This window comes from Haliotis rubra, unplaced genomic scaffold, assembly GCF_003918875.1.
Source record: "Haliotis rubra isolate DU_JTF1 unplaced genomic scaffold, ASM391887v1 Scf1104, whole genome shotgun sequence".
Classification (NCBI taxonomy): domain Eukaryota; kingdom Metazoa; phylum Mollusca; class Gastropoda; order Lepetellida; family Haliotidae; genus Haliotis; species Haliotis rubra.
Window position 1 is genome coordinate 178,153 of NW_025765009.1, and position 11,586 is coordinate 189,738.

The 11,586-nt window shown below is 42.0% G+C and overlaps 1 protein-coding gene across 1 annotated transcript; it reads left to right on the plus strand.

Moving 5' to 3' along the window:
- The first annotated feature begins 1,302 nt into the window (after positions 1-1,302).
- LOC124287035 (acyl-coenzyme A thioesterase 8-like) lies at positions 1,303-11,124 on the plus strand. Its single transcript, XM_046723502.1, has 6 exons — positions 1,303-1,400; positions 2,808-2,947; positions 3,460-3,685; positions 5,311-5,468; positions 8,084-8,284; positions 10,484-11,124. The coding sequence occupies exons 1-6, from the start codon at positions 1,309-1,311 to the stop codon at positions 10,588-10,590; spliced, it is 924 nt and encodes a 307-aa protein (XP_046579458.1). The 5' UTR covers positions 1,303-1,308; the 3' UTR covers positions 10,591-11,124.
- The last annotated feature ends 462 nt before the right edge of the window (positions 11,125-11,586 follow it).

An 11,586-nucleotide genomic window follows, 5' to 3' on the forward strand; every position in this document is an offset into this window, starting at 1 on the left:
TAACTTGAACCATACGTTCCTTGTTTTTCAAGGTGAACAAATCATTGACTAGCCTGTGCATGTGTTTAAGTTTATGATTCGTAAACAAATGCTCATGATATACTGGGAATTCTACACTCGAGTTTGCTAGTAACAGATATTTCATATAGATGTGGAAATGTTTTGTCGCTTTTATATAGTATGTCTTTTCTGGAGGAGGGATGCAAGCTTTATTGACCATACAAAGTATTTTTCACTAATTACACCTGCTGGATACCGAGCTGGACATCGTGGTAATTACTAAAAAAGTAGTGACTGCATGTCTCATCCACATTATCAACCAGTCAACATATCCGTTTTCGGAATTTGGCGTTCCGGTAGAACAAAACATTTCCTCATTCTACACAGAACTGATCGTATGATTGCAACTTACGACGAAAGTGTTAAATGGGAAAATCCGTCATACGAACAATACCGGAAGTTCCGTTTGTCGTCTGCCACGTTTGTCGGGTTGTTTGTCCTTAAATGGCCTTGACTGCGTTGGTTAATATATATGACATTGTAGTAGTAGTACTACTAGTACTACTAGTAGTAGAAGAAGTGAGAGAGTGAGTTTAATTTTACGCCGCTTTTAGCAATATTACAGCAATATCACGGCGGGGGACACCAGAAATGGACTTTACACATTGTACCCATATGGGAAATCGAACCCGGGTCTTCAGCGTGACGAGCGCACGCTTTAACCACTAGGCTACCCCACCGCCCTGTAGGCCTAAAGAGTGTAAGTAGATCAAATCATAATGTAATGTATGTCATCAACCCGTACATGTTGAGTACAACAGTTGACTTGCATAAAAGTTTACCTCGCCAAGTTGTATGCATCCTGTTGATGACATGTTCAGTTAGGTACTGACGCTTGATTATTGTACTATCCTAACGACGTTGACCCTATGGGTAAGTGAGTGTGTTTAGAAATTACGCCGCTTTTTGCAACATTTCAGCTATATCACGGCGGGGAACACCAGAAGTGGGCTTCACACACTGTACCCATTCTGGGATCGAATCCGGGCGTCGGCGTTGCCCGGGGATAACACTACCATAAAAATAAAGGAGCCATAAAATAAGTTGTAAAAATAACTGTGACGTCACGGCGACAGGACGTGTCAATCTACAGACATTCAGACCGCTTTGTTGTGTTGTGTCCTTGAAACCAAAATACAAGATTTTGTTCAACAGTTTCGAACACATATGTACAACGTACGTTGAACGGACTTGTCAAATTTGACACAGAGTCTGGATAAGAGTTATCCGCTCTTAGTATATTTGAAGATGGCCGACTCGGACTCGGATGCGAGCAGAAATGAAAATATTTTAACAGATTCTTTCCTCCATTTGGAAGAAATAGACGTGAACCTGTACAGGTAGTTTCAGTTTTCAAGAGTCCCTTTAAGAATTGTATATCTGACGAATGTCATTCATCATTCCTGTAAATGGGACACTTTTCCCATTGCTTTTAATGTCTTTTACGGAGAAAGCACTGTTTGAAACGGACATAAAATATTTAGTTCCGTCCCGGTATCTAAAGACAATGCACAGACCATAAGTGTCTCTGATTTCAGGGCATTGCAGAACTCTTTCCCATTGCATGTCATATTAATGCAGGGACCTTCATTTGCTTGTAATTGATTAGGATTAAAAGTCTCTCAACATAGGAATTTATAATGGCTGAACATGTGATATGGTTTGTAGGTAACATTCAAGTCGTAGGGCTAGGGCGGACTTTGACCGAATTAATGCATTCGGCTATCACGACTAAGGCACATGTTTGTCTCCCTACATGGGTACAAAGTGTGGAGTCAATTTCTAGCGTACCTCATGATATTGCTGAAATATTGGTGCAAGCTATTTAAAACCTCACCCAAAGACGTATATACATCTATGCCTCATCCATATACTCTGTATTCAGTCTTTACATTTGTCAAAGTTGAAATGTTTGGAGTGGCTTATGCAATGGGAACATGTATTACATTTGTGTGACAAAGGTTTATCTTTCCCTACATACTTAAGGTAATGGGGAGATTCCTTTAAGACAGGGGGGTAGTGTTTTGGGAAAGCATAAATCTGAACCATATGCCCTCTCTTGTGTGATATGTTGGTAGACCAACCCCACTTGGTCACACAAAGTTTATGTATCAAGTACTATTTGTCATGGTCGGGGTTAAAGGGGGTTAAAGTATTGTAAAATTATTGTCTACCTGAGAGGGTATATAACACCACGTAAGCATATTTAATCTGACCACATATTTAAACGTAGTATATATGTTCGTTTAAATTAATGGCTACATTTGTCTAAATGGCCAACAGCTGAAGGGATGATGTAGATCCTGCTAGGGTCCATTCAGTTAGCAAATTAAAGTACTGTAAGTCCCCATTGTCCCTATAAATTATGGTGATCTTCCTTCAGTTGCTGGCGAATTATGGCCAATTTGTATATTATATTGTTGCAGATAGGAATAGTGTTTTATTGTTTAATATGAGTTTTAAGTGTAAATCTGTGACAGACTAGTGTATCTATATACATACATTGACAAATTTTGTTGTTATTTTTTTTTATATTTAAAATTTACAACTTCCATAGTCACAATATGGCTGAAATACTGCTGAGGTTACATTAAATTTGAACTCACTCACTACTATTTGTTATGAATCAAAACTGGTTTCATATAAAAACAAGTTCATCAAATCACTAGATTTTAAGATTATATGTACAGAAACAATACTTTCACAGTTTAGTATTAAGGTTATGCCGATCATATTTATGTTTTCAGGGGTGTAAATTTGTTCCATCCAACTGGGGCAAGGGCAGTGTACGGAGGTCAAGTCGTGGCTCACGCCTTGCGAGCAGCTTACACAACAGTCCAATCCGAGCACCATGCCCACAGTGTACATTGCTACTTCCTGAAGGGAGGTAAGTGGGGCGCAACTAGCAATAAGCAGAGCTTAAAACTCTCATTTATTATTAAGTCATGATGATGATACTTCCTGAAAGGATCGAGGTTTGAGGCACAGCTGACAAAAAGCAGGGTTTAAAACACATATTTATTAATACGTCCCGATGATGATGATGATGATGATGATGATGATGATGATGATACTTCCTAAAAGGATCGAGGTTTGAGGCACAGCTGACAAAAAGCAGGGTTTAAAACACATATTTATTAATACATCCTGATGATGATGATGATGATGATGATGATGATGATGATGATACTATTAATTTGCAGCCGTCTAAACAGGAAAATATATCAAACCCAACAGCTGTTTTTTATGTCATTCTCAGACACACCGTCCAAAGTTTGTGATTTTTTCTCAGTAGTAAGGCCATTTTTTAACACATTTACCATCTCATGACTACATTACCAAAGGGAATAAGAGAGGTATAGTTATCACTTATCTGTAATGTTTTTTCTTTGATGTTAGGAAGTGCAGACAACCCCATCCTGTACTATGTGGACCACACACGTGAGGGTCGGACATACTGCAACCGCAATGTCAAGGCCATACAAGATGGAGCAGCCATCTTCACGATGCAGGCATCCTTCAAGAAAGCAGAAACTGATGTGTACACCCACCAGTACTCTATGCCTGATGTGCCTGGGCCGGAAGGACTGCTGTCTAGTCTGGAGATCATGGAGAGGCAGCTCAAGTCAGTCTAATATGTTTGTTTGTTCGTTTGTTTGTTCATTCATTCATTCATTCCTGAAGATCTTCAGCAACTTAGGCTTATTGTAACATGTGACCAACAGGATCAATGGGTCAGGCTTGCTGACTTGATTGACACATGTCACCATATCCCAATTGATTAGATTGGTGCTCATGATGTTGATCTCTTGACTCAGGGCTACAGATAAGGGGCATACAAAGCGTAATGTATGCCTCAAAATGAATGAAGTACGACATAATATAAGATTTCAAGCATATCATGTAGGCACATAAATACCTTTGTACGTCTAACACTTAATTTGCGTGCGTATCGTGCAAATGGAAATCTATTTTGGATAAATACTTGTTGTCAAGACTTGCTTTTGCAAAACGCGATTTGACACATGAGGAAACCCCAGCAGTGGGAATCCCTTGCGTTGCCATGCAATGGTATGCGTCACTATTTTTTGATTGGCTAAAAACAACACTGTTCCTATTTATATCCAATCGGCACTCACATTTCGCGCATCACATGGTCGCTCAGTTATTTCTGACTCGTCTTTAAATACAAAGACATGGTTGGAAATAGTGATCCATGAATCGTCCAGACAAACCACATCACCAACTCACTCACACAAAAACATGTCAGTACTCCAGGGTCCTTCAAAATTCTCAGTACACCTCCACTTGCAATATGGTGTGTAAGTACACCCACACCCCAAAAAGTTATCATGAGCCCTGTGACTGTCTGGTCCAGACTCGATTATTTACAGACTGCTGCCATATAGCTGGAATATTGCTGGGTTCGGTGTTACACAACAATTCATTCATTCATTCATTCATTCATTCATTCATTTATATTTTACAATAAACTGAGACTGGAAAACATATTCTTTAAAGTGATGTGTTAAGGTAATTATGTCAGTCTTTGAAAAATTTAGCCTGAAGATAAATATGAATATTGTTTTTGAAAGAGAAGTGAAAATGTTACTACTCTTTTATTTACATTCTTTGAGGTTTTAGTTGAACACGGACATTGGTTATTCTTCACCATACATATAGCATTACTGGAGAAGGATAAATCTTGTATATTGGTGGTGTGACATGTTTTTATCATATTGTGTTTCATAGTAGTGGTGGTCTCATTAATTGAAATAATCGAAGAATACCAAGAAATCGAACGTTTTCTCAAAATCGAACACAAACAAATTTGGAACACTTGTTTGCATTAACTATATTTTTCACAAGGTTGGTTTTGTCTGTTACATTTCATAAGCACTACAAGCTCGTTCCAAGTCATGATTGAATTTATCTTAAAGACTCCAGGAAATTTATGTTCCTAACATACTAGTCATCTTTTAAGGATGTGTAATTTGAAAAACAGCACACAAGAGCTACATATGTTTTTTCTTCATTTTTTTGTGCATTAGCAAACATGACCAGGAAAATTTGATAAATGATGCTAACCAATTATTTTCGATAATTGATTGGTTGTAATGAACCAATCATCAATTGTGAGATTTTAACAAATTCCCAACACTATTCCATAGGTGTGTATATGTGATTCAGCTGTCCCCAACCATAACCATGTATGACAGTCTGATCAGAGTTGATGGACATATTTTCCAGGTCAGACAATGTGTCAGAAAGGAGGAAGCAGTATTTAGAAAAGAGACTGACAGAAAAAGTGACATATGAAAATCGTCCAGTGAACGAGCAGTATTCTTCAAAAGAGGAACCGATGGCGCCCTTCACCTACAACTGGGTCCGGGCTCTTGGACATATAGGTACTGATATAGAACACCTCTCTTAAATTCTGTACCAGGCACTAAATACTTCTCCTGACTTCCATCTGTACAGGTACTAAATACCTCACCTGACTTCCTTTTGTGTGTGTAGCTGTCTGCCAGGAGTGTGTAGCTATCTGTCGAGCGAGTGTAGCTGTCTGTCAGGGGTGTGTAGTTGTCTGTCAGCTATCTGTCAGGAGAGTGTAGCTGTCTGTCAGGAGAGTGTAGCTGTCTGTCAGGGGTGTGTAGCTATCTGTCAGGAGAGTGTAGCTGTCTGTCGGGTGTGTAGCTGTCTGTCAGGAGAGTGTAGCTGTCTGTCAGGGTGTGTAGCTGTCTGTCTGTCAGGGGTGTGTAGCTGTCTGTCAGGGGTGTGTAGCTATCTGTCAGGAGTAGCTGTCTGTCGGGTGTGTAGCTATCTGTCAGGAGAGTGTAGCTGTCTGTCGGGTGTGTAGCTGTCTGTCAGTAGAGTGTAGCTGTCTGTCAGGGGTGTGTAGCTGTCTGTCAGGGGTGTGTAGCTGTCTGTCAGGAGTGTGTAGCTGTCTCTCAGGGATGTGTAGCTGTCTGTCAGGATGGTGTAGCTATCTGTCAGTGGTGTGTGGCTATCTGTCAGGGGTGTGTAGCTGTCTGTCAGGGGTGTGTAGCTATCTGTCAGGGGTGTGTAGCTGTCTGTTGGGTGTGTAGCTATCTGTCAGGAGAGTGTAGCTGTCTGTCAGGAGAGTGTAGCTGTCTGTCAGCGGTGTGTAGCTATCTGTCAGGAGAATGTAGCTGTCTGTCAGGGGTGTGTAGCTATCTGTCAGGAGAGTGTAGCTGTCTGTCGGGGTGTAGCTGTCTGTCAGTAGTGTGTATCTGTCTGTCAGGGGTGTGTAGCTATCTGTCAGGGGGGTGTAGCTGTCTGTCAGGGTGTGTACCTGTCTGTCAGGGGCGTGTAGCTGTCTGTCAGGAGAGTGTAGCTATTTGTCAGGTTGTGTAGCTATCTGTCAGGGGTGTGTAGCTGTCTGTCAGGGAGCGTACCTGTCTGCAGGTGTGTAGCTGTCAGGTCTGTCAGTCTGTCAGGTGTGTAGCTGTCTGTCAGGAGTGTGTAGTTGTCTGTCAGGAGAGTGTAGCTATCTGTCAGGTTGTGTAGCTGTCTGTCAGGGTGTGTAGCTATCTGTCAGGTTGTGTAGCTATCTGTCGGGGGGACGTAGCTACCTGTCCGGGTTGTGTAGTTGTGTAGTTGTGTAGCTGTCTCAGGAGGAGAGTGTAGCTGTTTGTCAGGTTGTGTAGCTATCTGTCAGGGGCGTGTAGCTGTCTGTCAGTAGAGTGTAGCTGTCTGTCTGTCAGTGGCGTGTAGCTATCTGTCAGGAGAGTGTAGCTATCTGTCAGGTTGTTTAGCTATCTGTCATGGGTGTGTAGCTGTCTGTCAGGAGTGTGTAGCTATCTGTCAGGGGCGTGTAGCTATCTGTCAGGGGTGTGTAGCTATCTGTCAGGGGTGTGTAGCTGTCTGTCAGGAGAGTGTAGCTGTCTGTCAGGGGTGTGTTGTTGTCTGTCAGGGGTGTGTAGTTGTCTGTCAGGGGTGTACCTGTCTGTCAGGGGTGTGTAGTTGTCTGTCAGGGGCGTGTAGCTATCTGTCAGGGGCGTGTAGTTGTCTGTCAGGGGTGTGTATTTGTCTGTCAGGGGCATGTACCTGTCTGTCAGGGGTGTGTAGCTGTCTGTCAGGGGTGTGTGTGCTATCTGTCAGGGGGTGTGTAGTTGTCTGTCAGGGTGTGTAGCTGTCTGTCAGGGGTGTGTAGCTGTAGCTGTCTGTCAGGGTGTGTAGCTATCTGTCAGGGTAGCTGTCTGTGTCAGGGTGTGTAGCTATCTGTCAGAGAGCTGTCTGTCAGGGGTGTGTAGCTGTCTGTCAGGGGTGTGTAGCTATCTGTCAGGGGTGTGTAGCTGTCTGTCAGGGGTGTGTAGCTATCTGTCAGGAGAGTGTAGCTGTCTGTCAGGGGTGTGTAGCTGTCAGGAGAGTGTAGCTGTCTGTCAGGGGTGTGTAGCTGTCTGTCAGGGGTGTGTAGCTGTCTGTCAGGGGTGTGTAGCTGTCTGTCAGGGGTGTGTTGTCTGTCAGGGGTGTGTAGTTGTCTGTCAGGGGTGTACCTGTCTGTCAGGGGTGTGTAGCTGTCTGTCAGGGGTGTGTAGCTATCTGTCAGGGTGTGTAGCTGTGTCAGGGGTGTGTTGCTGTCTGTCAGGGGTGTGTAGTTGTCTGTCAGGGGTGTGTACCTGTATGGCAGGGGTGTGTAGCTGTCTGTCAGGGGTGTGTAGCTATCTGTCAGGAGAGTGTAGCTGTTTGTCAGGGGTGTGTAGTTGTCTGTCAGGAGAGTGTAGCTGTCTGTCAGGGGTGTGTAGCTGTCTGTCAGGAGTGTGTAGCTGTTTGTCAGGGGTGTGTAGCTGTCTGTCAGGAGAGTGTAGCTGTTTGTCAGGGGTGTGTAGCTGTCTGTCAGGAGAGTGTAGCTGTCTGTCAGGGGGGTGTAGCTGTCTGTCGGGAGAGTGTAGCTGTTTGTCAGGGGTGTGTACCTGTCTGTCAGGGGCGTGTACCTGTCTGTCAGGGGTGTGTAGCTGTTTGTCAGGAGAGTGTAGCTTTGTTACTGTCTACTCACCAGGTGATGACTCCAGGATGCACCAGTGTGTAGCTGTTTATCTGTCAGACTCTATCCTGGATGTTGCGGTCCTCCCTGGTGGGATCCATGGAACTAACAGTAGACGGAGGATGTTCATGACATCGCTGGATCACTCTGTGTGGTTCCACAACCCATTCTGTATTGACGAATGGATGCTTTATGAGAAGGAGAGTCCACATTGTGGTGAGTTAAATTCATATTGCCCTTTGGCCCATTGCACGAAGCGATCTTAGTGCTATGGGCATCTTAAGTCTATGTTAGATGAATGGAGTTACCATTGTCTAAGATTGCTATTGGCATGTTGGAATTATTAAGATGAAGTAAAAGGGATATTAGCAAATTAGTCATCCTCATGTATTCAGGCTATGGAAGCAGATGCGTCCAGGCTATTTATTGGAACCCAGTGTCAACATGTTAGTTGCAAAGAAAACTTCAGATTACTGTAAATGAGTTGAGCGTTCATGATTAAGAATTAACTTCATTACTCCTGTTTACGCATTTTATACAAACATGTGTTTGGTATTTTAAACAAACATGTGAGAAGTTCTGTTTGATCCAAATTAATGCTATGAGAATGTGAGAAGCCATGTTATAAGTAAAGAAAGATTATATTTATATACTCTTCATGCTGAGTTCCAAGGCGAATATTGACACGACTCCAGTCGTTGAGGAATGACCTCATCAACAATCAGATTGGCGAGGTTGATTACACTGACAGTGTTGCAGATCTACTGCACTTACAGTGACAATGAACATGACTTGCTGTGAAGTGATTTGTCATGTATCAAATAGTAATCCAGCAGGCTTGAGGTGCCAGGATTGAGCCCACCAGTCACCGGGTGTAAAAACCTTGGAGTCAACTTTGTGTGCAGGCTCTTTCAGTGTTGTCACAACCCCTAGTGTACAGTACACACACACACACACACACACACACACACACACCCTAGTGTACAGTACACAACCCCTAGTGTACAGTACACACACCCCTAGTGTACAATACACACCCCCAAGTGTACAGCTCACAATAGGGGTGTTCCAATTAATTGAAATAATCGAAGATTGGTTGCAGTGACCAAACGACCAAGCAATCGATCACATTTTCTCATAATCGAACATAAACGATTTTGGAACTACTGTTTTAGTCTTTGAAATACTTGACAATGGAACATATCTTAGAAGTTGTCAGGGCCTGGAAACATGTTTATTTTAAAAAAACTCACTTCACTAACTGAAAAGTCATGATGGAATATTTCTCTAAGACTCCAGGAAGTTTATGTTCATGATATATTAGTCATCACTTTAATGTTGTAAGTTGCATCATGTTATACTTTTCTGCAGTAACAACCTGGATAGGAAAATCTGAAAAATGACGCTAACCAATTGTTTTCGATGATTGTTCGTTGGTAATGAAGCAATCATCAATTGTGAGGATTTCAACCAATTCCCAACACTAGTACACAACCCTGTACACTTAAAAGAACCTATGAATCCGTTGGAAAATAACCTGAATGTGGCCACATGAATAAGTGCAAACTCCTAGTTGTGGGTACAGCAACATGCAGTAAAACTTGGACAAAGTACTGTGACTATGTGTCCCAGTCCACCCAGCTGTAAATGGGTACCTCGTAAGGATCGGAAAGCCACATTAACTCGGTGTGCCCAGTGGCTGCAAGAGTTGTATGGTCCCCAGGGAGTTGAGATTGATATCCAATGATCAAGGGAAAATCAAAGCGCGCCAATCAGCAGCTGGTCTGGATATTGGCTACACAAATGTTAGTATATCAGTTCAAATATATGCTGTATCGATAGTATTAATGTCAACTATGGTATGGTTCAATAAAACTCTAAATCATTCAAATTCTTTTGTCGCTGATGTTCTTACTCAGTGGTGAGAAATCCCAAATTCAAAATCACTGACCAAACATATGGCCGATAAAGTCCCACTGTATTCTACCTATATAATTTGGAATGTCACTTGCCTGGCTGTAAACTGTAGTTAAAGCTACAGCCGTGATAGCTGAAATATTTTTTTACTGTCGTTAATATTCGTTCTGTCGCTCACACCATGTTTGTTTTAGCTTATGATCTGGATCATTGCACCTAAACCACAACGTATATTAATAGACATCTGTGATATGATTGGAGTATAGTGAGTGAGTGAGTGAGTTTAGTTTTACACTGCTTTTAGAAATATTTCAGCAATATCACGGCAGGGGACACCAGAAATGGGCTTCACACATTGTGGGGATTCGAACCAGGGTCTTCAGCGTGACGAGTGACCCCATTAAGCTACTGGCTGGATTATATCTGACTGTAGCACTGAACAATGTTCACTCATTTACTGCATATCTAAATTAGTTTCTAACTCTTTACTTTTCTCAGGTGATGGCCGGGCAATGACCCTTGGTCGACTGTGGAAGAGGGACGGCACACTCGCCATGTCGGTAGCCCAGGAGGGAGTCGTTAGAACCTTCAAGTCCAGTTTATGATACACATATGCAGCAGAATAGGCGCGCTTGACTGAAACTGTTACTCCAGACATCGGTTCTTAGTTTACTTCATGATTACTGCCAGGACATTACTACACAATAATACTTACCGTTTTCAATGATATAAGTGTCCTGGTTGTGGCGGACTTGCTAATCAAACTAGATAAGATTTAACTATATTCTCAAAGATCAAATGGTTGAGAATACATTTTACGTGATTGTTGAGCAAACTGGGAGTGTTTGAATGGTTCCTGAGCAATAATATTACCATCTGTGCTGCTGTTCTGAGTAAGTCTGATATACACTACAATGTATGGACTGTCAGGTACATATACATACATCTGTCACAGATTGGTCTGGAAGTTGGATGGGACACTTGTTGGAGCAGGGCTCTTATTATGGTGAATGCAGTACAGTACACAAAGTCCGCAGTCTAGACTACCAGTTGTCTGACTTCCATTTTTGGGAAGCTGCGCTGGCTGAGTGGGTTAGATGGCAGACTTGTGTGCTGGCGATTAGGTGCGTGACTCTGAGGGTGTGGGTTCGAATCCCGGATGGGACTCAACCCAACAAAAGTACTAGAATCTGCACTTTACTAAGAAAGTGTAATCCCAAATATAACATATGTTACATTTGACCACTTGGCATTGTGTATTCATACTGATGATTTGTTGATTTGTATATTTGTTGTTCTGAACAATTTCATGTGAAACACTGTCATAGCTGTCTTTCACTTTCTACACACATCCGGTGAAACATTATCACAAATTTCAAGTATGGATCCACATGCATTTATTACTGTGAGCATTATAATATGTATATTACGGTAATATAATGTCTGCATACATTTTGTATTTTTTAATTCATCTTTGTCTACAGTGATACAGATATTATCACTATGGAAATATGTTTGCTTTATAATCCAGTTATTTCACTGACAAGATCAGAATACATGTAGATATTTCATTTGATATGTTGATACTGAAGTTTCCAGTC